The 24,966-nt window shown below is 38.8% G+C and overlaps 3 protein-coding genes across 9 annotated transcripts in view; 1 reads left to right on the top strand and 2 right to left on the bottom strand.

Annotated features, from left to right (window-relative positions):
* The window catches only part of dlg3 (discs, large homolog 3 (Drosophila)), an 86,788-nt gene extending 83,459 nt beyond the window's left edge, over positions 1 to 3,329 (bottom strand). For 5 of the 7 annotated variants that reach the window (XM_028588739.1, XM_028588740.1, XM_028588744.1 and 2 more), the window contains exons 1-2: positions 2,442 to 2,754; positions 1,264 to 1,395 (exon numbers count right to left, since the gene is read on the bottom strand). In XM_028588739.1, coding sequence (XP_028444540.1) covers positions 1,264 to 1,395; positions 2,442 to 2,484 — 175 coding nt within the window. In that variant the 5' untranslated portion in view covers positions 2,485 to 2,754. Of the gene's footprint in view, positions 1 to 1,263; positions 1,400 to 2,441; positions 2,755 to 3,239 lie in introns of those variants that run through there. The other 2 variants (XM_028588742.1, XM_028588743.1) reach the window with 2 other exon arrangements.
* A 1,277-nt stretch (positions 3,330 to 4,606) lies between these two features.
* On the bottom strand, positions 4,607 to 10,992 carry gdpd2 (glycerophosphodiester phosphodiesterase domain containing 2). Its single transcript, XM_028588748.1, has 11 exons — positions 10,902 to 10,992; positions 10,693 to 10,786; positions 9,985 to 10,130; positions 9,204 to 9,286; positions 8,144 to 8,303; positions 7,829 to 8,035; positions 7,604 to 7,746; positions 6,552 to 6,699; positions 6,294 to 6,376; positions 6,172 to 6,200; positions 4,607 to 5,086 (listed from the first exon to the last, which is right to left on the bottom strand). Exons 1-11 carry the CDS (start codon positions 10,977 to 10,979, stop codon positions 5,013 to 5,015), a joined length of 1,245 nt encoding a protein of 414 aa, XP_028444549.1. The 5' UTR covers positions 10,980 to 10,992; the 3' UTR covers positions 4,607 to 5,012.
* Positions 10,993 to 15,505: 4,513 nt separating this feature from the next.
* Positions 15,506 to 22,609, top strand: pdzd11 (PDZ domain containing 11). Its single transcript, XM_028588738.1, has 6 exons — positions 15,506 to 15,590; positions 16,164 to 16,275; positions 18,725 to 18,865; positions 19,245 to 19,343; positions 19,626 to 19,686; positions 21,184 to 22,609. The coding sequence occupies exons 2-6, from the start codon at positions 16,183 to 16,185 to the stop codon at positions 21,216 to 21,218; spliced, it is 429 nt and encodes a 142-aa protein (XP_028444539.1). The 5' UTR covers positions 15,506 to 15,590; positions 16,164 to 16,182; the 3' UTR covers positions 21,219 to 22,609.
* Positions 22,610 to 24,966: the final 2,357 nt, after the last annotated feature.

Genomic DNA, 24,966 nt, shown 5'->3' with positions numbered 1-24,966 from the left:
TTGGGATTTCCAGGTGAACTCATGGAATACATTACCATATGCTAGCTGTGTGGTGATGTCAGGCTTCAGAGTAGCGGGCTGTGATTCCAGAAGACTCACGTTTTCTCCAGATGACATGTAAATTACGCTCTCCTTGCTCCTCCCCTCAAATCCCTCAACAGTGACAGAAATAAAAATTTAAACTGAAAAAAAAGTTTGAAAATAAAAAACTGACACTGAAACAAAAGCCAGACATGTAGAGCCACCACCACAAATAGACTCTAATTCCGTGGGAAAGACTGGAAAAGGTCGTACTGTATTTCTTTAACTGCTGCCTGAGCATCCCCTCCCCCCAAACTGCCCAGCAGTGGGTCAGCAGTAGCAACAGCAGACCCAAGGGCAAGCATCATTATAACAAGGCTGTGGTAATTAGAAGGACTACTCAACCGTTGGTTAAACTGAAGTATTGTGCTTTATCTGCTTTAAAAAATAAACTCAGATTCACATTAGCTTCCCTGAGCTCTGTTCAAAAACACCAAACTCGCCATGAAGGTATAGCTGCATAATAGTGACTCTTCAGATGAGTTGTAGTAGAAACGATGCACACTTAGGATGCTTTGAGGAGTAGCAGCCTAATATCAGTTTAGTCAGCAGCAGCTTTAGTAGATTACTAAAGCTTTCTGGCAATGGTGAATCACTGTTTCAGTTTTTCAGTGATCTACAACATGTTGACATTCGTTCATGAGGTATATGGTACAAAAGATGCCATTTTGTCAAAGTCAAGGGATGAACTGTGCTTTCACAGTGTGACAAGTCTGAGCGTATAACAACTCATTCTATAGATAGACTGTGTTGTGGTTGGCTTTATTGGGATTTCATTACAATGTGAGTATGTTACAGAGGGGGCTATACAGCAAACCTTTGTGAGGCAAACTGAAAGGCCTCTTTCATAAGACTTAATTGGGAAACATTTAGACCCAGTAAACCTCCCATACAAATTAATACAACCTGACCCTGTCTACATCCTGTGTCTGCCTGCATCCAATCACAAGACAACACAAATAAGAGTGTACAAGATACATTACATAACTGAGACAACTAAGTGCGGCAAATCATAAAAATCAAGCTGTAAACCATGTCCCTTACTCAAAAAGAAGGGGGCGTGAACAGGAAGTTATTTACAAAGTCCAACCTGAGAAAACTGTGATGTAATTTTGGCTAATGGGCAGGGTTTTGAAGGACTTCCTACTGCAAAACAAGCAGTGTTTTCCAATGTTTTCTTACCAAGAAGGGCATGGAACAGCTGGCTGCCCAAGATGGAAGAGACTTTACCCACGCTGGACTTCAGGGCCTGCTCCTCTGGACTGGTCAGGTTGGCCTGGTATCGTCTGAGCAGCCCCACTGCTCGCTCTGTGTCTGCCTCACAAAACAAATACATGTCTCAGGACAACAACAGCAAAGAAGCCCTAGACATGTTGGCAGTCATTAGTGATAGGGTCAATAATATTTTCATGAACTGGGATTAAAAGTCATATTTATCATATTGCTCTTAATGCAGTTAATTCAGGGATAGAACATGACAATATGACATAATACCTTTTCAAATCTGTTAAGGCTGCAACAACTTGTAATTATTGTTATTATTAATTAATCTACAGATAATGTTCTTGATTAATCATTGCCTCTAAAAAATAAGCCCACAGTCTGAGCCCCAAAGATATTCTGTTCCAAAACTAAGATAAAATGAAAATCTAATTTTGGGTGCTGTAACCTGAGAATGTGTGCCATTTTTGATTCAAAAGTAGACAGTTATAAGATACACACAATTGTTGCCGACTAGTTTTCTGCCAATCCACTAATTCCCTAAGTCTATAGAGAATAACGATTTTTTAAACAATAGTCTAATGCAAAGGTATGTCACAGAAGATGAAGTATACCATTATACATAAAGCTACAACGTCTACGACTACACAGCTAGACACATGGTTCGGTGCAAATATGGGAATTTCTAGAAAAATATCATACAATAATAATAATTTATACTTGACTGATATGCAAATGAAGCACCGCTTGTTTGTTACATTCCCCTGCAGAGCACATTAAAGGTATTTATCTCTTGCAACGCGACTGTACAGCTGGTTGAACCCGGTGGGTGGTGAGGAACACAGCACAGAGATGATGCACATCACGGAGGTAAATCTACAACTTCACAGTTTACGAACATTTTGATCGAGAAAAACCTCAGAACAGTAAACTGCTGCCTGGAAGTTGCACACTTTTCCACATACAGTATTACCTGTTTTCTTCCTTACGGACACGAAATATCGTGTTTCTCAAGGGATTAGAACTGGGGGTTAGCGGGCCAGTGAGAAGCCGTGCAACAACTTCCATGAACTACTAAATTTAGACCGAGTACTGTAAAACTTTGACACGTGAGGAATACGTTACTTAACGGTACTTACCATATTTATGAACCATAGTGTGTCCAACTCCAAAAAAAGTCATGTAAATTACAGTTTTGGGGGGTTTTTTTTTAGAAGAGAAATAATTACAGTAATAGTCCCGGATTTATATTATATAACGTTATTGACGCGCCTACTTCACAAACAAGTGAGAGGTTGAGTTTTTAAATCCAGTCGGACGCTCCCCGTCTGTCTGAAACAGGTCTGAAGTATTACTTCAGTGGTCAGCAGTGGTGCACACACCCACAGACGGGTTACAGTCAAATGTTACAAGAGGAGACCGTTAACTTCATGACAACTTTCCAGAAGTTTTTGGGCAAAACGGCCCCAGAGCGTGACATGTCCCTCCTCCCCGAAAACACACATACCTCGCCTTCATGGAAAACGGTCCTGTGGCTCCTCATAGGGACACTGTAATATTAGCTAATATTAATACATTAAAACTATCAGCAGTTAGCTTAAATGATCCAATGCATTTCGTCTTGATCAATCAGTTAGTAAAACATGTTGTCCAAAGTTACATTTTTCTCTGATCTCCTTCAAGTCGTCCCTCATCCAAATGTTTGCATAGTGTGCCATCTAGTGGTGCGTTAAGGTGGCGCTGGGAAATCACAGGTAAAGGAGAACTAACGCAGCATAAAATGTAGAAAGCTTTTTGTGGCTCCAAAGGGAGCTATGGGAAATGTAATAAATTGCCTCAAGTGAGTCAGTTGGGGTTGAAGACTAAATGTTTGAAAATAAAAAAATAAAAAAAAACTGGGGGTGTGAAGTTAGAAAGAAGTAAGCTAAGTTGCTTACCAGACCTCTTTAGCCTGCTCATTATCTCTGCTTACGGCTTTAGCAGCTCGAGGCTACTAGCATACCGAACCGAATCTCGACCTTCCGACCAACTCTCGGCTGTCGTGTTGAATCATGGGTAATGTATGCGCCAAGTTTTGACAAGAAAAAAGAATGCGTGGAATTTCCTAACTGACTATTGTAAGCTTTTAACAGCGTAATATACACTGTATATCCACATAGGTTACCTCAGCTATATTAGCAACCTGTTATATTAATACCTCTTAATTTATTCCAGCACTATTTGCACACTGGCATTGGCCTATTGTATACTATTTACGATCCTCATAGAGCTGTTTGTGTAGGCCTACATGTGTAAATTATAGGCTACACTTTTTATATACATACTTATATTTTTACATAGTAGTGAAATGTTTATGTTTATCTTGTTCAGCTTGGTTTTTTTTACTTGTTTTAGCCATAGGCCTATGTCTATTTCTGTCTATGTACTTTGTGAAAAGCTTTCAATACATACCCAAGTAAAACTATTATCAACAAAATGGATAATTAATAGTAGTCATTATGCAGGCAAGATATTACTGAGGCCTTAAGCACGTATAGTAACGTTACATAAAGTACAAGCCTTTTTGATGATTTCACTGACTATCTTAGATCTAATTGTAATGCAGTTTTTTTTATGCTCATTAAAAAATGTTTATGTATGTATAAATGTAATAGAGTAACAAGTATGATATTTCCCTCTGAAATATAGTGAAGTAAAAGTATTAAGTTGGATAACATTCAAATTCAAGAAAGAAATCAAGAAAAGTACATAAGTTCCTTAAAATTGTACTTAAGCATAGTACTTGTACTTTGTTTCTTTCCACACATTTACATCGAAATACAAGCATATGCATGAATCTCTAAATAAGCATTGCTATTATTATTATTATTACTATTATAGCACAATTTCTGAAGTGTAATTTTCCAGTTGTTTTCTCAAGGATATACAAAGGATGTTTTGTCTCTCTTATGCAAAGGCAGATTTCAGAAAATGTGACTCCCATTATTTCACAAACAAAAGCAAGAAAAGAAACCAGAAAACAAAGAACTGGGTGCATAAAATATGTGGTCAAAAATACGGAGTAAATATATATATAAAAAAGGAACCATATGTATGTTCTAATGCAACTTTTCTAATGTATATGTTGCTTTGTTGTTATCTACTGGCTGTTCTACAGGAATCAGATTTTTCTTGCCGTTTAAACAGTATTAATATTCATATATTTGAGGATTAAATACACAGACAAAGGAAAGTGCAGAAAATAGTTGTAATGCTTTTGGCTCAGGTTACAATACATACATATCTCTCCTGCAGTGGTGACAACATGAAAAAAAAGTTTTGTAACAGAAAAGCACAAAAGCAACATCAGAAAAAAACACAATAAAATGCCAAGAGGAAATCCAGTGCAGACCTACAGTGCACGTTGCAGTGATACAATCAGAGAAAAGTTTCATATTTTCAGTAACAGAAGAATGATCAAAAACCCAGTTAACCAGCTATACTTAGAAAGACACAAAAAGTAAAACCACAATCCAGGGACATAGTGCCAATATTTGGTTACCATACAGTATAACCTCTGAAACAACATTCTTATTTCATGGCTTTGGAATACAGTGGTTATTCACATTAGCTTGCTTTCTTCCTGATTTAGGTCCAAACCATTCTGGCAGTGCGGACAAGAATGTACGTCAGTTTCGGGGCAGAAGAATCTACTGCCGGAGTTGGGCGAGCTACCCGGTGGGTAAGAAGGGAGACAATTCTTTCTCAGTCCAGGCTAAAGTATCGTTTCTTTGCCTCTCTGTCCCTGTGTAGAGTCACAAAAACAAATTATAAAAAAAGACGACCTAATACATTTGTAAATGCTGACAGATCCATTTCAGTAAAAGAGTTGGCACCATTTATTAAGGGTTTATAAGCTGTTACTAATTGTTTTATTTATGGTTAATACACATTTAATGATGTATAGATCAGTTATATACTATATTACAATATAATGAGAACAGAGTTGGGGTAACGAGGTTGTGAGAGCATTCGTTAGCTGGTACTTATCCTTTCTACTGTATATGGTTATGATGTTATGATGAGTAAGTGGTCAAACAGTTCAAGTAAAAATGTTGTTTTACTACCTGGCAATCCGAAATTTGTTATTGATAGCCTAATTGATCAATAAAGCTTTAGTAAATAATTTGGCATAATGGAAAAGTGAAATGAGCCATAGTTACAATTTATAAACCCCCATTACCTTGCATTATAACAATTTCTAGAATGTTATTTTGTAAATAAGCATTGCAGTTACTGGTAAATTATCCAGTTATCAACTTCACGTTAAACCCAGATGAAAGCTTAGATTAACATCACCGCTTGTAAAAATAATAATAATAATAATAAAAGTATCAGAAACATGGATTTGTGGATGGCAATGGTATGTGGAGATATATGTAATATATATGTAATCAAGATATGAGCTGTTATCTGGAACACAGTGTGCAACACCCAAATGTTAATAATGTAAATAGACCTGTTAGTCTTTTTTAGTATCATTAATGTCAATATATTAACTAGAGTTGAAACCATTAGTCGGTTAATAGGTTAGTCCATTGACAGAAAATAATCAATAATAATCATAATCAATTAAGCCCTTCAGTCATTTTTCAAGCAAAAGGTCGAAAACATTCCATTGTTCCAGATTTGCTGCATTTTATTTTATGTTATATAATAGTGGAGTGAAAAGAGTTCTGCACTACACATTTGAAGATGCAGCCTATAGCTTTCGGAAATATTGTTAAACATTTTATAGGCTTAAGCGATTTATTGTGAAAAATAATCTGTAGCCTAATCAATAAGGAAGGAGCCCTAATGTAAACATATTCAAATCTAAACATACAGTACCTTCTCTGCAACAGAAACGGTGTGATTTCCTGGCAGAAACATTGAGGTGGATGAGTCAGTCTGTTCACTTTAATAGACAACAATAGACACACATGTGTACAACAAACATCTGCTCCACTTACCACTGAAAGATGTAGAGTCCAGTCATTATCAGAATAGATACAATGTCCAATGTAATCCATATTATTTTGTAAGTAAGAGGCGGCTGTAACACACAAACATGCCCATAGGGGTGATCACATTCTTTGGAAAACACATGAATGAACTTGTCGGCTCCAGAACAAGTGCTTCAACTGATGGTGTTTAATGCTGGATAGTGAAAAGAACAGAAAAGAGGAACAGCATGTGCTACTGTACATGCCGCTGTATGTATTGCTCACCATCAACCAGTGAGGATGGTCCATGTCTTTTAGGAGGTGGCAGGAGTTGGTGGTAACAGAGCTGGCCCCCGCACACCACAGCAGAGAAAAGAGCCAACGCTCATTAACCACCCACAGGTTCACCGTAACATTCCTGCTCCGAAGCTCCCTGTCAGATACAAACACAGCGATTGTATAAATGTAGGTGTGTATATATATATATATGTCGGTAAATAAAGAGAGTAGTGTATTGAAAAACAGAAATCTATGGAAAACAGGACAGTAAATATGTCTGTATCTGCATATGTGTGTTTGTATCTGTGTGTGTGTGTATATATGAAAGAAGGTGCATGAAAGTATGTACAATATGTGCATGCAAATGTATACATTACACTCCTGTGGGTATTGTCCCTTTTCCTTTTTTTCAATATATTGATCATCACGATTTTCTGATTAGATCATGTTTGCATTTGTTTAAATACCAAAATCAATAGAATACAGTCTATACATTATATAAAAATAGTTTTTTCTGCTTGCATACATGGATAGACAGGGGTAAAAAGATGCATACACACATGCACACATCCACCTTGTCCTCACAAGCATCATGATGCCTGACCAGACACATTTATCCCACACACCATTTCATGTTATCATCAAACATATGTTTAAGTGTAAACAGTACTAACCTGTGCTGCAAAGTGTTTAGTTTTATGTATAAGACATATAGAAAGCCTGTGTCATAAAGCAAAGGGTCAACAGTCCACGTACAGTGTGTTCATTTAGCACTTCATGCAACACTTCACCACTTTCTCAAAACATTTTGCTACACTGCATTTCATTATTTAATGTGTGCTTGCTTTGCTTGCTCATCCATGAAACAGCACCCCTGGGTTGGGACATTATTTGAATGTCATTCACTGGAGGCAAATCCCGCGCCTTTATATTTAGCGCTAGCAATGTGTCTCAGCATGCTACACACATACTTTTAATTAACACACTACTGTGCATGCCTCCCAGGCACTACCACATATATAGGATGGGTTTATTTTGTTTCATATGTATTTCTTTACCTGATTTCTTTCACACTTAAGTTGTTGTATTTCATATTTAGGTGGTTCCCCCCTTCCATATCATTTGCGTTGTTATAGACCTGGATGAAGCCTGGAGCAGTCCTTTTTACATATTTTCTTTCTGCTGGAGGAAGCCAGAGAACCTATAATTGGAATATACAACACCTTAACAAAAATGTCTTATCATGAAATATCTCAAATTCCATTAGAGGGTATTAGATTTACCAGGCTTGGGTCAATGCCAGAACTCAAGGTGGTGTTGACTGTGTCCACTGTGTCATCTTTCTGGTTGGGACTATATAGGTCAAATATCACTGAGATGTTGTGCTGCTTGGCGAGGTTGAGGAGCTGAAGTAAAGAGGGAATAGTCTGATTCCTGGCTGTTTCCATCTCCTCTTCTGAGAGCTTGGACACTGAAGAGAAAGGATCTGTCTGGAAAGTCAGATAATACTTAACTGTAACTGTAGCATGCTGCATGATGACACATACACTTTGAAGCCTTGTGAGTGTGTGGAGAATGTGTCATAACAGAGCCCTCACCTTTAGGAACCATTCACCTGCATTCAGACTCTGTAATTCCTCCCAGGTGAGGTTGGTGCTGTGGCTGAAGTCTTTGCCAGGGAACTTCTCAATAACGTTTGTCGTTCTCCGTAAGAACGAAGTACTATGGTCATGCATCAAGAAGGGAATTCTGTCTTTACTAGGTTAAAAAAACACAGAAAATTGCAACTGTGAGGCAAAAACACGTTACAACTCAATTCAAAAGTTCATTAAGTAATGTATGAACCTTATTGACCTATCTGGAGATGAGTCATTGGACTTGGTCAACAACCAGATAGAAGTAACTGTTCATTCACTAAACCCCTCCCCCGAACAGTGATTGTCCAGTCATCAGCTTAGCAACTGTAACTAGGCAGGGCAGGCATGTCAAGCTTTGATTTTTTTCACGTCACTGGGCCAAGTACGTCTCGCTGCAGCCCGCTGGAAGGCTGGGCTGTAGTAAGAGCAAAAGTTGGTAAGAGTTTGGAGTATGGTGTCTTTTTTTAGCCTTTCCAAAAAAACAAATTAACAAGGGAAAAGTGTAGGGAATAGCTTAAACAGTATGTTTATATGCTCTAACACAGGTTATGTTAGAAAAAGCCACTAGGACATCTACCAGGAGGATGCTGACTTTTTGCCTGCGACTTGTAGCTTTAGCATCAAGTCTTTTAGCATAATATCATGTATGCAGCCATCAATATTTAGGGTTCTCATTTCAAAACAAGCCAGCCAGACATTGAGTTTCAAAGTAACTTGTGAAGCGAACAATAATTAGCTAGATATGATAAAATATGCTAGTGCCAGTTGTCATTTCAGCCAGTAAAATCTGTGCTTGTATTAGAGAAGCCTGCTTTTGTCTACCTCTGTGTGAAATCAAGGACCCATTGTTAAAAAAATTACAAAAAAGATCATTTAGAGTGGTAATCTGCCACCATAATTATTATTGCAAACTGTAAATGTGCTGTGCAAGAAACGAAAGCTTCACAGATAAAGCTACAGTAACCAATGGGGCTTAGTGTCAGATAGTGCTATGAGTCTCCCTGTAATCACTGGTATTCACCTGAGCTGTACGTCTGTCTCAAAGGCTGTCACGCCGCACGCGATGCTCCTGTTGAACGACATCATGGTGTTCTCTGGGGCCAGCTGAACACAGCAAGAACAGATGCGTGAGACCCACTCATGGTGCTTAAACTTGCAAAATACCCTGAAGCTGTGTGAACACACACACAACCCCATGAACCCAGTGTTAAATTGAGCTAATCGGTGACCCAGGAGCACAGCACACTAACAAGACAGAACAGCACATGGGGGCCTCACATGATTGGACATTTGTTCATACCTGAGCATGGCATAGAGTATATTTGCTGGAATATGAACACATGCAAAATATTATGCATTGTATAACCTGCTCCAAAAGACAGTAGATAATGATAATTGCATGGACTGTATAGCAGTCAAATTTTATGTTTAAGTGGCTTACAAATTAAAGGGGATATTTCAAAGTGTCCTCTTCATCCTCTGTATAGAGATTTAGACTAAGGCCAGGTCAAACAGGCCTTTGTTAAATACTCATGAAGACTTAGCTGATGACTGCTTTCCCAAATAACTACTAATGGCTGATACTCGTGCTTTTTGTAGTCACTTGATGTATTCATGTTTCATGTATTTTATCATGTTTTGTGTACCTTAGTTTGTGTGCCTAAGTCTCAGTCTGTTCTATATTTTACCTGGCTGCAAGACAAAAGTTAAAGTTGAAAAGAAAGTTGAAAAGAATTGCAAACACAATGTGAGGTGGACCATGTGTACATTTAGGGTGTTATCAAGTAAAACAGGATGTTCACCATTGGTGCGCCACGGTGACCAATAAGCTTTGGTTTATCAGGTAATTCATGCTTCTCTATCAGACAAGGAGACTCGATCTTCAGGGGACACAGGAAGATGGCTGCTGACACCACTACAAATATCACTGCAATCAGGAACTTAGACCCTGGTGAGAAAAAAAGTCAAACAATAAGATAACCCTCTTTAGCTGTTTATACCACTCTGAGTCTAAACAGAGGACTGTACAGAAGTCCCTTGAGGAGTGTGAGTAAATAACAAACATTGTTTGTAGTGTGGGAGTGTCATTAATATCATTTGTGCTTTTCAAGTCATTATGTATTTTTTCACTTGCAGGAATTAACACATGAATATTTCTGTACATAGTTTTATGCAACATGCAAATTACAGAACTTAGTCAAGCAACAGCCATTTGTTACATATATGTGTTTCACTTGCTGAGTTAAAATGAACTAGTAAAGATTTGCACACAGACACAGACTGTGGTGTGCTATAATTTAGGGCATTGCCAGATGTGATATATCCATATCTATATCTGTGTCCTTTTTATTTATTTATTATATCTTTATTCACTTTCCTTTGACCTATAGTATATCAAAATTGACTCTTTCAAAGTATGTATGTACTGTAATTGTATTTGTGTCTGTACACAGTGTTTTAATTGCTTGTGACTTATGCCAGTGTGCTTTTAAATTATGTCTGAGACATACATTGTTTCCTGGCAGTGTGGAAGCCCTGGAAGACGAACGAGCACAGCAGGGTCAACGCCCCAACAGCACCAAACTGCAAGAAAGGAGCTGTGGCCTGCCGGCAGGCCGACACACCCATCAGAAACACATGACGGACACAGGCAACTAAGAACAAAACAACAACAGACATTTACATTATAATATTCCCACAAAAACTTGTCTCACTGTACCTGAAGTGAAAGAAGAACAGTTGGCAATTCATCTTTCCACTTGACACAGATTCCTATGACCCCTAAAGTGATGAACATCACACCAAAAAATAGGAGGATCTGTGTAGAGAAAAAAAAATAACATTCAATAACTTGAACAGCCTCAATAGAGGATCCATGTTTGGAAATGTTCACAATACCTTGTGTAGCCAGTGTAAGTTGAGTGGTTCTTCTAAGGCAACTTGGAATAGTGCAAAGAGCTGTAATGAATGAAACTAAATTATAACAAATCTCTTTTTGAAACTGTCATATTATCTGGTTACATGGCTACAAGGCTAAACAATAGTTATTTTATGTTTCTTATAGACTTCTAAACATCCAATCACATGCTAGTAATTAAACTCTCCTGTGACAATAAGGTATAATATTCTGCAACAATCAACACCACAGTATCAACACTATATTCTCACCAGCAGCAGAACGCAGTAGCTGGTTACCACTGCATAAATGATGATCAGCACCATGAACCAGTTCACCCATCGTTTCAGTGTTTTGAAGCCATTCCTGATAATAGAACAAAAGAGGGCAGCACAGGGTTAGCACTAATAAATAAAGAGAAGAAAAGGAAAGAAAAGAGAGGATTCTGGTCTTTTGTGCTTGATTCAATGTGGGCCGTTTGTCTGTGTGTTTGTGATCACTCACCAGTTAACCTCCTCTTGGTCATTAAAAGTAACCAGACAGATATACATCCAGCACAGGGAAAGCAGGCAGACCATAATGACAATTGAGAACCAACAGCATGCACGCTAGAATGATAAGAACAGGTGAAATATTATCCAGACATCAGTTCATGAGGATTAAAATAATAATAAAATAATAAATAAAAAGATATTTTTTGTATGGTGTGTGTGCGTAAGTGAAAGTATGTGTGTGTATGGATTCCAAAGGGAATTTGATCCGAGAAGACAATGGAACAATTCCAGTATTTTTTCATAGTTGGTTTTGCGCATGCAACCACAAACGGCCCGTCATGCTTTCACACACACCTCCACCATTTCATTTGTGTACAAAATTATAGGCCACCACAACCCTCCTCCCCTTTCATAATCCTGTTAGGGCATGAGAGTTTACTTGTTTTTCTTGGCACACCCATTTGATCATCATCGTCATTACTTCATTTACAAAGTTTTTCTTTTCTTAAAAATATGTGAATAGTTTTTTTCTAAACATAGGTATCCACTTTCCATGCATTTAAAGCACGGGATATGTATAGCAAAACTGTTCATTGGAAATATGTTACATTTCTGAATTCAGTAAGGTGGAATGTTGATCCCTGATTACAGGGATTTGTAAAGGTTATGCTCAATGGAAGTACAAGGAACCTGAATACTGAAATAGATTTAATAGAACTAATTTCAAACAATTATTTCATAAACATCACACACTACAGTACAGTAAAGAGCAGCGCTGAAGGCTGAACATTTTGGACTTATCTGAACACCCTAATGGTCATAAGAGTACAAGAGTATAAAGAATACATTTATATTTGAAAACGTTAATATAAACACAAATATGGCTAAAAATACCCACTTTTCTTTCAGTTTTACTTGAGTGCTTCCAGTGGCAGCTATATAAGCCCCTGCTGCAAACTCTGCAACAGCTCTCGTCTGGAGACATGACTTCTCCTCCTCATTCACAGTTTAGGAAGTGCAGATCCTGCTCAGTATAATCTGGACACCTGATACAGGACGGCCTGAAGGAGGTTGGATGGAGCCAAGATAATTCTTTCTCTGGATACCAGGAGAGGCCCGACCTCATTTACCTCTCTATACCTATGACGTGTAGGAGGGGAAAAAAGACAACTGTGACAGAAAGCAAATGAGGGAGGGGGGGTATCCCTGCTCAATAACCCTCTCAATAAAGCCTGTGTGCAAAAGGGGGTGTTCACCACTGGCTGCACTTACAATGGCCAACAGCATGGGGTATTGAGAGTAGTGCATAGACCAGCCAAAGAGTGAAGTCACACTATTTCAGCACAAACAACCACAGTGACAGGCACATCCATGCACAGAGAGGGGGTGGAGGAAATAAACTGTGCAAACGTAATACACAAACTGTTTACTGACCGAGTGCAGGACAATCTTTGGACATGGGTACTTGTAAGGGTTTAGTTTATAGGCGTTTAGACTGCGAGGAATGTCCATGTTGATATGCATAGCCTGACACCAGGGCACAGCAAGATCCTAGACATGTTGGGGCCTATCAATTAAGTGTAGTTGTGCCAGGTTTCGGTCAACTCTTCCAAAAGGGACATGCGAAATTACACATGCTAGTTGTCACCCACTGAAGAGGCAGATTGAGTAATAACGGTTTAAGTTGTAAAAAGGTTTTATAGGGGCATTTGTTTCTTGTTAGACTTGATTTGACTTGGGGTTTTGCCAGCTATCTTCATGCATCAATTGTTCATTGTGTCGCCACAGTCAAAGCCTGCAGGGTATTCAGCAAGTGCAAGGTTAGGACATACATTTTGAATAGATCAAGCAGGTAAAGATAAGATGAAACTTAACAAACCACTCTTATGTCATTCTACAGTATTTAATAAAATGACCTCCTTTCTATAAAAATAATTATCAACTAATGTGTGTGTTTGGACAGGTCCACAGGTGTAAATGTCATTGACAAGAAACACAAGACAGTTTGTTTCACTGCGCACACTACATAGTGAAACAAAGCTGAGCTGAATGTTGAGTAATATCTGCAGGTATGTGAGAGCAACCACACTGTCAACAAGTGACAAGATGACAAAAGAGAGGGAAATAGAAATGTCCCACATACAGTTTAGTGTCCTTTTTTGATGTCCCTGTCAAATAGCTGGAATACATCACTTTGTTGATTTATTTTTTTATACTTTAATTGTCTCTCTCTCAATCCACAACTCATGCATAAGCACACTTAATATATGCTTCAAAGTATAAGAATATCATGTAATAGAATGGATTAAAAGGCATAGCACACAGTGGTATACTTGCATTGTTAGGAAGATTAAAAGATAACACAGAGACACACCTTGCTAATCTACTTAGCAATGTAAACTGTAATTATGCACAAAAATGTAATGAGCATACCAATGCAATAAAAACTGATGAGAGATAAAATATCCAATCACATTTTCTTGAATGAATGATATGCAACATTGATAAACACATGGAGGAAAAAGTGAAAACTATGAAACGTTCACTTTCACACTCTCGTGGAGCAAGAATTGTGCTGATCTGCTGCTGCTGCTTTTATTCTCAGAAACATTTTTCCATTAAGCTTTACTTTTCAACTTCCTTCTTTAGTTTTTGGTTAATTATTGCCCAGTAGTAAGTACGATTTCTGGCACACAGGAATCATGATGTAAAACTTAATTTTTTTGTGATTTGATATACATCATTATATATATCATAGCCTTCTGTTTCCCCCCAGGTTTTTTTCCCCTGTAAATCTCTTAAAGGATTAGGAAAGACATTGGATGGTGTTTAGGCTGCTTTTTTGTTTTGTTTTCTTTTTGTTTTCTTGCTTTCTTGTGTTTCGCTTTGCTGTGTTTATTATGTTCAAATGGCAAAGAGCATATGATGGCAATATGTAATCTTGAGCACATGAATAAAAAAACATGTAATGTATATTAGCCTATACATAGAATATAAATAACATATCAAATAACACATATAGCCTTTATAATAAAGAAATGTTGGATTTTAAGCTTCAGTGGGCTTCCCATTAGACCAAACAGATAAAAGACTATTTAGCTTCAACCTGTCAGCTTTACGTCAAAACCTTTCAAGAATGTAATCACACCAATGTGTCCAGGCTGAAGTGCACGAAGGAAGTGCTTACTGTTTTTTTTAGTTTTTTTTTGTAACATTCCTGAAAATCAGCTATAAATATTTTTTGTTCATCTTTCTTTTTATCTATCTATCTATCTATCTATCTATCTATCTATCTATCTATCTATCTATCTATCTATCTATCTATCTATCTATCTATCTATCTATTTAAAGTATATCTATCTATCTATCTATCTATCTATCTATCTATCTATCTATCTATCTATCTATCTATCTGCAGAATCTAACAAACCAAAAGAAACTCACCGTGAATCCCACTGTGTTGTTAAATTCCTCCGTAGCACACTCCGTGGGAAAACCACTCTTATTGCCTCCACTCTACTTCTCCCGCATCCTTTCCGTGAACTGAATGTGAATGTTCGCACATGAATGGGTGCAGGGATGAAGGCGTGTAGCCCTAATGGAAAGGGAGGATCCAAACAGTTCAGCTCCGTCAGGTAGGCTTCAAAGTGAGACCAACATAAAATGATAAGCAAAAAAAAAAATACAACATTGTCTTTAAATGTATATATTTTTATTTTGAATGTATGGTTTTTACGTGTTGAGTAGAAAGCAGCATGCACACACCAATTGCTTTGTCTCCTTTGTGGTGCAGGGAATGGATTTTACTTGTAGCAGAGTATGTCTACACTGTGGCATTGCTACTTTTACTAATAAAAGATATGAGTCCTTTGTATTATAGCCTACCATAGTGATTATTACGTGTTGGCGTGACCCCTCCGTGCCAGCAGGTGGCGGTAGTGCACTGGAGACCAGTCATCGTTCGTTTAATAAGAAAAAGGGCTTGTTGTTAGCCTACACTTCAGCTTCAGACTGGCAGGTGAGATCATTTGTTATTTGATGGTTGTCAGTTTGTGTTCACCCAGACGTTACTCACTATCTTCATCGTTATAGGTCTAATGATGATAACAGTCAGTGTTAGTTAAACGTGGTGTGTGATAAACAGAGCAAAGCAGGCTCGTTTCGAAGTTAGCTAGTAAGCTAACTAGCTAGCAGTCATTGTCCACTAAAAGTAACTTAATTTTATTTCCATCATCTGATCCAATTTAACGTTGCATCAATATGTTCCATTCATTTCAGGATTTGTCTAATGTCAGCATTTTTGCTCTTTGAAAATTGATTTTTTTAGTAGAACTTAACGTTACATATATGGTAGGCTATGTTTTATTCGATTTGCTCGTTCTTATGCTAACATTATACCAAATAATAATTTCTAATAAGACCGTAGACCGGGCTTTGATTATACACAAACAGCGTTAATTTGGAGTAATATAGCTAGACTCAAAGATATCCCATTCATGTTTTTTATTATTATAACAAAACAAGCGGTACAATAATACTCTTAAGGAACAGCTTTTCATAACAACGTGCGTTTCTTTATTTCTTTCTTTAGGGTATTGTTTTTAGAAACAATGGATCAGAAGATTCCCTATGATGACTATCAGCTCCCAGTGGTATTCCTGCCTTCTTATGAGAACCCACCAGCATGGATAGCCCCACAGGAGGTATGCCTCATATTACAGTTCTCAGTTGCTTTGGTACATTTCTCGAATCATTCTTAACATTTGCAAACCAGTAAGTCGATTTCTCAAAAACAATTATTACAAACAGCACTACACAATCGATAACCTGCAAAAGCCTGTAACTTGCTCAAAATCTCTAGTCCATTCCTCAAAAGTAAATCTTTATGTCAATGAACATGTCAGAGCCATCAGATTGTCAATTCCTTGTGCCATCGTTCACAAAGAAGATGCTTAGTTTTGTAAAAAAAAAAAGAAGCTTAGTCGTGTTGTCAATATAAAATTGTACTCTAGGTATTTTCTGATGTATACTATGGCTAAAATATTGTATGACAATGATTGAAAATACACAAGGATGCACTTTTTCTGTATGGATTTCATACATCTCAACAGTACAAAGCCACACATTCTTTTATGTGAGATTAGGATAGCAAGAGATTGGACAGGATTCCCATTTATGCTTTTATTTTTGGTTTTTCAACAAATTACAGTGTCATTGCGATTCAGAAAGAAAAACACAAAACTATGTGTTGTTCTCTGTTAAGATATGCTCGCCAATTTAAGGTTCGTTTGGTGTACCTCCAAGCTATTTTACATAGTGGTTGATCACATTTTTTACACAATCTCCTTAATTAATGGAAGTCAAGATTCACCTGAGATACATTTATTGATTAAAATTCTTGACAAATTCACAACAACAATCTGTAAAAACAATTGTAATGTACTATATGGAAAACTTGCTTGATAATGATAATAACAGTGAGTTCAACCATTTAGCAATTATAGACCTATTCAATGAACTTATGTCTAGATGGTTTGGGGGGTAAGACAATTCAACAGACATCCAGTATATTATATTATGAGCAACATGACATAAGCAATTGATCATGTAAAAAACAGCAGACAATTGTACATGATCAATTGCATGCATGTACAAAAGCAATTGCAATTTGACCAAAACAATGATAAATTGCCTTTTATCTTGTGCACAAGTGACTAAATCATGTGAAGGTGTGATCTGAGAAATGTACCAAAGCAACTGAGAAATAGAACCACACTTTTTGTTTATATAACTTTGACTGAGAAAAAGTGAACTCAAGGTCCACAGGGGGTTTACTAGCTTTTTCTCAACTGCACCTTCAGGTCTTTATCAGGGGATGGTGTTTTCTTATGGAGAAGGCACAGATGTCATCACAGATCCTAAGTAGTTTTGTAACCTGTGTCACTGTTTAAAGGTGGTCTCTGGTGTTGGATGTGAATAGCCTCCTTGAGCTTTCTGATCTGTGTTCACAGAGAGCTGATTTAGTCTGTTTCCCATGTGTCCTTGTCCCTGGGCAAGAGACTTCATCAACACTAAAAATACACAACATTGTCTGTAAGACAAAAAAATGGGTCAAAGTCACTGACCAGGGGTCTGTGGATGGCCGGAGAAAGATCAAAGATGCTTTCACATCCGACACCAAAAGATGTGATGAAGTTGAAAGCTCTGCACTAAGCAAATAAGTGGACCTTGAATGAAGATGTTTTTGTCAATCTACGGTTTCCAAGATTTCCAATATGAAGGAACTTTATAGAAGTATATAAATGAACTTTCACGCTCAGACAGTATAAGTAACTTTTCTGCCTATTCACCTAGTTACAAAATGTGCGAAAACAGTATTTTCCCAATCCTCTGGAATGTGATGTCTTGTAACACCATTTTCTGCAGGTTGTTAAACCTTAAGATTGCTCTTAGTAAAGGCTGTTTTATGCTTCTGCGTCGAATCGACGGCGTACCCCCGCAGACCCCTCTGCATCGACGTGAACCCCTCTCCGAGCCCTCCGCCGTAGCTTGACGCGCACCTCCAAAAATGTGTAACTTTGCGTTGAGGCAACGCAGACCGCAAGGACTGCGATTGGTCAACTCGTCCTGTGTGTTGATAGTCGGTGTTTCAAGCAGCCTACTGCGGGGAGTAGCAACATGCTAGTTCACTGACATAAGCTTTGCAAATAAACTCAGACATATTTTGGTTACAATGACGGGGTTATCCGTTTTTAAAGTGTCTATATGTCAGTAACGTTTTGAAATTAGCACTTCGCCAACAAGCTGTACTTTGTGGGCACTTGTGCTAAAGTTTGCTTGCCAACATAATATAAACTGTCTCTCTCTCTTTCGTCGGAAATGGCAGAGTTTCACGATTGACCCTCCAAAAACCGGAAGTGAAATGCACCTCGATGCAAAGAAACGCGTTCAAACCCGACACAGAACTCCAAAAGGGTCATGTTGCCGTAGGAGCGACGGCGTAGCTATTGCGTAGGAGTTGACGCAGAAGCATAAAACAGCCTTGAGTCAAGGTGTGTGAGAAGAATTCAGCTCACAGGGTCGTAATGGATATAATGCCATCATTTTGGTCGTACATTGTCAGCTTTTTTTTTTTTTCTTGTACATTTCTAGCGGGTTCTTCACCCTGACTACAACAATGAGCTCACCCAGTTCCTGCCCCGTACCATTGTATTAAAGAAACCTCCAGGAGCACAGCTGGGCTTCAACATCCGTGGGGGCAAGGCATCACAGTTGGGAATCTTTATATCCAAGGTAAGGATTGACCGACACTGGTTTTTCAAGGCCGATATCGATTATTAGTATTTAGTGTAACCGATAACCAGTATTTGGAACCGATGTGCATTTACAGTGAAAATGAAAATCTTCAAAAGGTCAAAATTAGGAATTTGGAATGTTAAAAACTCCGACACAAAACTTTGTTTAAATAATTTAAGAAATTATTTAATAAATTAGAAACATTTAACATAATACACAGTAAAAGATAGTCAGATAGTGTTGTGGGACATTAAGTCAGACTCAGCTGCTTACTTTCCACATTGTGGTTTTGTGTGTGTGTCTGTGTGTGTGTGTGTGTGTGTCTGTGTGTGTCTGTGTGTGTCTGTGTGTGTCTGTGTGTGTGTGTGTGTGTCAGGTGGTTCCAGACTCCGATGCCCACAGAGCAGGGCTGCAAGAGGGAGACCAGGTTCTTTCTGTGAATGAGGTTGATTTCCAAGACATAGAGCACTCAAGAGTAAGTCGGAGCAGTACTCTCAAGCCGAGATTCATATGGATTGTAATCAACACAATATTACACAGTACCACATTTTCACTGTAGTCGGAACATGTTGAAAGACATCTGTGTAAAATGGGTCTTTATTTTAGAACGTGCCAGTTATATATTTCAATATTTGAATTTCTATTGAATATGTAAATGTCTATAAAATGTCTCAATAAATTGAGTCCAATGTTGCATTGTTCAACGTTTTCCTCCAACAGTTTTATTGTATTGATTTCATTTCTTCTTCCTCGTTAGGCTGTAGAGATTCTGAAGACTGCCCGAGAGATACTGATGAGGGTTCGCTTCTTTCCTTACAGTAAGTCTTAGGGCCGGGACACATCAGGCCGATTATTGGCCGTGGGGACAGTCTGGCGAGGTCAGTGACTCAAATCTGTTCGGTGTGTCCCGTGCCGTCGTCCGTCTGGGGGGCTGTCGGCGTTCATTTTGGCCGACCTGACATGTTCGGTCGGCGGCAGGGCCGTCGGGACTCACCCGGAAATGACGAGCGGAATGAGGTGACTAGAGTCTCTCAAAATCTGATCAACATTTTTTAAAGTGACCTTTGTTGAGCTGAAATGAAGACAGATTCAGCAACTGCATGGCCTATTTCTTGCTTAAAATGTTTTCAGAAACATGTTTCAGTGAACTATTTTAGTACAATATGAGATCATATTCTGAACGGCCAACGGACAGTCTGGCTTTCAATTTCCGGAGAAAACAAACCCATGTGACGCGTTCGTCCAATCAGTTGCCGGTTTTCATTTCTTGGACAACATTACAGATTAGCGCCGCCTGCTGTTATAGAGATGTATTACGTCTCGTCTCCTCTCGTCTTTTTGGTCTGTTGTGTGGCAGTTTTTTGGACCTCGGGGACGCGACTGATCATATCGACGGGGTTTTCTGTCAACGGTCGGCCGTCGGCTATATGTGTCCCGGCCCTTACTCTACAAAATCATATCAAAAGCAAGACGACAATTTCTACGTCATGAAAATAGAGTCCATATCTGCTATACCTTTTCCTTTACCTCCTTTTACAGAGGACTATAACATGACCATTTATGTTGTCGTTGTAGTAGTTGGTTTTGCCCATTGTGAAGATATTTTTTTGGAGAGAGTATACAATTTATTGATCATACTAACGTTTCAGATGCAAATAATAATAATTTACACTTTATTAATCCTGCAAGGGAAATTACAATGCTGTTACACTACACACAGGCCTGAAATACACACACATGCTCAGTACCTATACATGCACAAATGGAGAGATGTCAGAGTGAGGGGGCTGCAGCTGTCGATAGACAAGCGCCTCGAGCAGGTGGGGGTTTGGTGCCTTGCTCAAGAGCACCTTGGCAGTGCCCAGGAGGTGAACTGGCACCTCTCCAGCTACCAGTCCACCCCCAAACTTTAGTCCGTATGGGGACCCAACTCCCTACAGACTGAGCTACTGCCACCCCTAAATACTAAAAAATAAATACTAAAACAAATACTACAGTATATGTACACCCCTTCTCAAAATGACAGTAAAAAGTTCATGTGCGAGAAAAGCTTTCATACAGAACATGTATCTCTTTACAAGGGACCACATGTCAAGAATTTGAAGCTTGTCAGCACTTGGCTGCCTGCGTGTTACAGTACCTGCATACTGCAGCTAAGATAACTGGCTGATAATCTGGCTGATCTCACTGCATGTCTTCAACAACAACAACAACACAGTCATTGGATTCACTGAATTATATTATACTGGCATGAGATCATATAATAACATCCCTTTCAGTTTTGTGATGTTGTTCTCTGTGTCTGTGTTTATCAGACTATCAACGGCAGAAGGAGAGGACTGTACATTAGGTGGCAGCAATGAGAGAGTTGGACAGCCGCGGCACTGCACGTCATTTCCCTTCCTCCTACAGACTCTGGCTTCCTGTCTGTCTCAGCTTCAAGATAACTGACGTATGACAACTGACGTATGACTCAGCATCATTCAAAGTTCTCCATGTAAGAACAATATACTCTGTTAAATATTGGTTTCCTCTCTCACCCAGATATCTGAGGGCTCCCTTATCTACTCTGATACATGGTTTCTACTACAACAGGATGTATTCACAGGGAGTGAAGGGAGTTACCGTATAAGCATAAACTCAATATACATACATACATACATATTTCACATTATAAATTATGGAACTGATACCTATTTTTCTATTCAAGCATAGCATTTATAGACCCTGCATATTTTAATAACGCATTGCCTTTATTCATTTTTCTTTAAGTCCTATAATAAGATGTTTCTACTGTTCTAGACATATTTTGATCAAATACAGAGTAGCGCTTATGTGTACTCTACACATTTGCCTTGATGACACTGATACAAAGTAGAGACACACATACACTCAGTTGTTTGTAGGGGTGGAACGGTACACAGAGGTCACGGTTTGGTTCAGACATCACGGTTCGGTACGAGTTCGGTACAATGGAGGGAAAAGCAAAAATACAGAAGGCAATTTTTTTTTTGTGTGTGCATGTTTCAGGCTGTACCACCTAGTGTCATACAGTCTCTACCCTGTGCTAGCTGCAACAGCCTGAAGTGTGTAAAGTAAGATGCTAACAATAAGTACCCCACATCATCTCCAGACTCCATCTGTAACTGTAAAGACAATTGGCTATAAAACAAAAATACAGCATCTCTGTTTTCTGCAAAGACGAACTAAATTACCTGATTAATGCAACGTTGTCACAACGTCTCCCAGCCATTTTTCACCACAGAAAGCTGCTCCTTGCCTGGCTAAAGCTAATATAGTTACCCTTAAGAAACAAGGCGTCTGTCCCAACTAACGTTACGGTTCGGAGCCGCGACACTGGAAAGGTAATACTAATCTACAACAGCAGTCTGTGTATAAAATAACGTAATTTACACTGATTTAAGTGTTCTTGGATACACAGTTTGGTGCTTGTTCTCTGGGTGATGGCGTCGGATATGCGTTAGCATGTTAGATGTAGTTCCACTCACATACCCAACAACTAGTGAACAGCGCTGACTCACAGTTCTCGTCTTATCCACCACTCTCCCCCCTGTAGCCTACTACTGGAACTGACTGGGAAAACAAAGTTTTCCCAAACTTGTGATCTTAAAGAGGCCCGCGGTTCCTCTAACTCTTGTGGGTCGCCACCAGTGTTGCCACAGTTACTTTGAAAAAGTAACTTAGTTACTTTAGGCAAGGCAAGGCAAGGCAGCTTTATTTGTATAGCACATTTCAGCAACAAGGCAATTCAAAGTGCTTTACATGAAACATGAAACATTAAAAACAGTTAGAAAACAATTAAAAACTATTTCAAAGCATTAAAACAATTAACAACAATTTAAGATCATTAAAAGACAAGAATAAAATGTACAGTGCAGTATAAGGATTTTAAAGAAAGAGCAGTTAAAAATAGGTTATTTAAAGAAAGGCAACATTAAAAAGATATGTCTTCAGCCTGGATTTAAAAGAACAGAGTTACAGCGGACCTGCAGTTTTCTGGGAGTTTGTTCCAGATATGTGGAGCATAAAAACTGAACGCTGCTTCCCCCTGTTTAGTTCTGACTCTGGGAACAACAAGTAGACCTGTCCCAGACGACCTGAGAGGTCTGGGTGGGTCATATTTTGGCCCTCAACCATTTAGTGATTTGTAAACCAGCAAAAGTATTTTAAAATCAATTCTTTGAGGCACTGGAAGCCAGTGTAAAGACTTCAGTACTGGAGTGATGTGATCCACTTTCTTGGTTTTAGTGAGGACTCGAGCAGCAGCGTTCTGAATCAGCTGCAGTTGTCTAATTGATTTTTTAGGGAGATTTGTAAAGACACCGTTACTGTAGTCAAGTCTACTGAAGATAAAAGCATGGACAAGTTTTTCCAAATCCTGCTGAGACATAAGTCCTTTAACCCTTGATATATTTTTAAGGTGATAATAGGCTGATTTTGTAATTGTCTTAAAGTGACTTTTAAAATTCAGGTCTGAGTCCATGACTACACCAAGATTTCTGGCTTTGTCTGTTGTTTTTAACATTTGTCGTTTGAGTGTTGACCTTTAATCGTTCCTCTTTTGATCCAAAAACAACCACCTCAGTTTTTTCTTCATTTAATTTAAGAAAGTTATGGCACATCCAGTCGTTAATTTGTTCAATGCACATATTCAGTTGTTGTATTGGGCTATAATTCCCTGGCGATAAGGTTATGTAAATTAGTGTGTCATCCGCATAACTATGGTAACTTATTTTGTTGTTTTCCATAATCTGAGCCAGTGGAAGCATGTAGATGTTGAACAGAAGAGGCCCCAGAACTGAGCCTTGGGGAACTCCGCATGTCATATTTGTATGCTCAGATGTATAATTACCTATAGACACAAAGTAGTCCCTATTCTTTAAATAGGATTCAAACCACTTTAGTACTGAGCCAGAAAGACCAACCCAGTTTTCCAATCGGTCAAGTAATATGTTGTGGTCGACTGTCTCAAATGCAGCACTGAGATCAAGTAATACTAAGACTGAAATTTTCTGTGATCTGTGTTTAAGTGGATGTCATTAAAGACTTTGACAAGAGCCGTCTCAGTGCTGTGGTGTGGTCAAAAACTTGACTGGAAGACTTTACAGATTACTTGATTTTAAAAGTAGTTTAATAACTTTACAGATTACTTGATTTTAAAAGTAACAAAGTTAGGTTACAAGTTACTTTATTAGTTACATGCAGCAGCTGCCGACAACACCCCCACAGCCTCAACATAAAAATGACAACCGGTTTACTGTGAGGCAGCTCGGCATTGCCAGTATTAGGATCTGGTTTATTATGGCACTAGTGTTGACGAACTGACCGAAGAGCCGGTTAATTAACCCGACTCGTGTCACTGAGCCGGGAGAATCGAGTGCCATACGTCAATGAACCGACTCACTTCTGTTTTTTTCTTTTACTTCATTCGTGCCGTTGGCATTATATGTCAATGGTTGGCCGTTGTGTAGCTGGTATTCTTCTGCTACTGTGTGTGTTGTAATCTAGCTCATTAGCGCCTCCGCTGGACTGGAGTGGTGGTGATAGAATCAATCAGGAAATGAGCTACTAATGCCTAGACCCTATGCCGAACGAGAACGAATGTAACCGTGCAACCGGCCGGCCCGCTCGACTCTAATGGCGCTTTTACATTACATGGTACCTACTCGCCTCGCCTCTACTCTCCTTTTTTGGTTTTCCATTACGAAAAAAAAGTACCTGGTACCTGCTAACAGGTACTTTTTTTAGTACCTGCTCAGTCGAGGTTCCAAGCGAGCTGAGGCGAGCCGAGAAGGTGACGTGAAACCCTGCAGGCTGCTGATTGGTCGGAAAGAAGCGTCACTGATCACTGCATCACTAGCGAGAGACGGTATTTTTAAATAGTTTAGCCAACGGTGTTTTTTTGCTGCCGGAGGCTCCACGCAGAGCTTTCTCTGTAGCATACAAGTGGCCTGATGGTTATACTGGTGCGCGCATGTGTGATGTGTGTGTGTCGAGTCGCCGTATGTGTGTGTGTGGGGAGCTAGTGAGCGAGGGAGAAGTGAGAGAGTGACGGCAATTATCTCCGCAGCGAGTAG

This window comes from Perca flavescens, chromosome 10, assembly GCF_004354835.1.
Source record: "Perca flavescens isolate YP-PL-M2 chromosome 10, PFLA_1.0, whole genome shotgun sequence".
Lineage (NCBI taxonomy): Eukaryota > Metazoa > Chordata > Actinopteri > Perciformes > Percidae > Perca > Perca flavescens.
Note: the sequence above shows the minus strand (reverse complement) of the source record. Positions and strands in the feature narration are given on the sequence as shown.

Excerpts from the sequence above, each read along its gene's own strand:
- gdpd2 (XM_028588748.1), bottom strand. The coding sequence starts at position 10,979 with ATGTTCATCACTTTAGGGGTCATAGGAATCTGTGTCAAGTGGAAAGAT. Across the intron at positions 10,787-10,901 it reads CTGTTCTTCTTTCACTTCAG|GCCACAGCTCCTTTCTTGCA; the intron begins GTACAGTGAGAC and ends GCCTGCCGGCAG. Across the intron at positions 5,087-6,171 it reads CCGTTTCTGTTGCAGAGAAG|GGACAGAGAGGCAAAGAAAC; the intron begins GTACTGTATGTT and ends GACTCTACACAG.
- pdzd11 (XM_028588738.1), top strand. The coding sequence starts at position 16,183 with ATGGATCAGAAGATTCCCTATGATGACTATCAGCTCCCAGTGGTATTC. Across the intron at positions 16,276-18,724 it reads CATGGATAGCCCCACAGGAG|CGGGTTCTTCACCCTGACTA; the intron begins GTATGCCTCATA and ends GTACATTTCTAG. Across the intron at positions 19,687-21,183 it reads GGTTCGCTTCTTTCCTTACA|ACTATCAACGGCAGAAGGAG; the intron begins GTAAGTCTTAGG and ends TGTGTTTATCAG.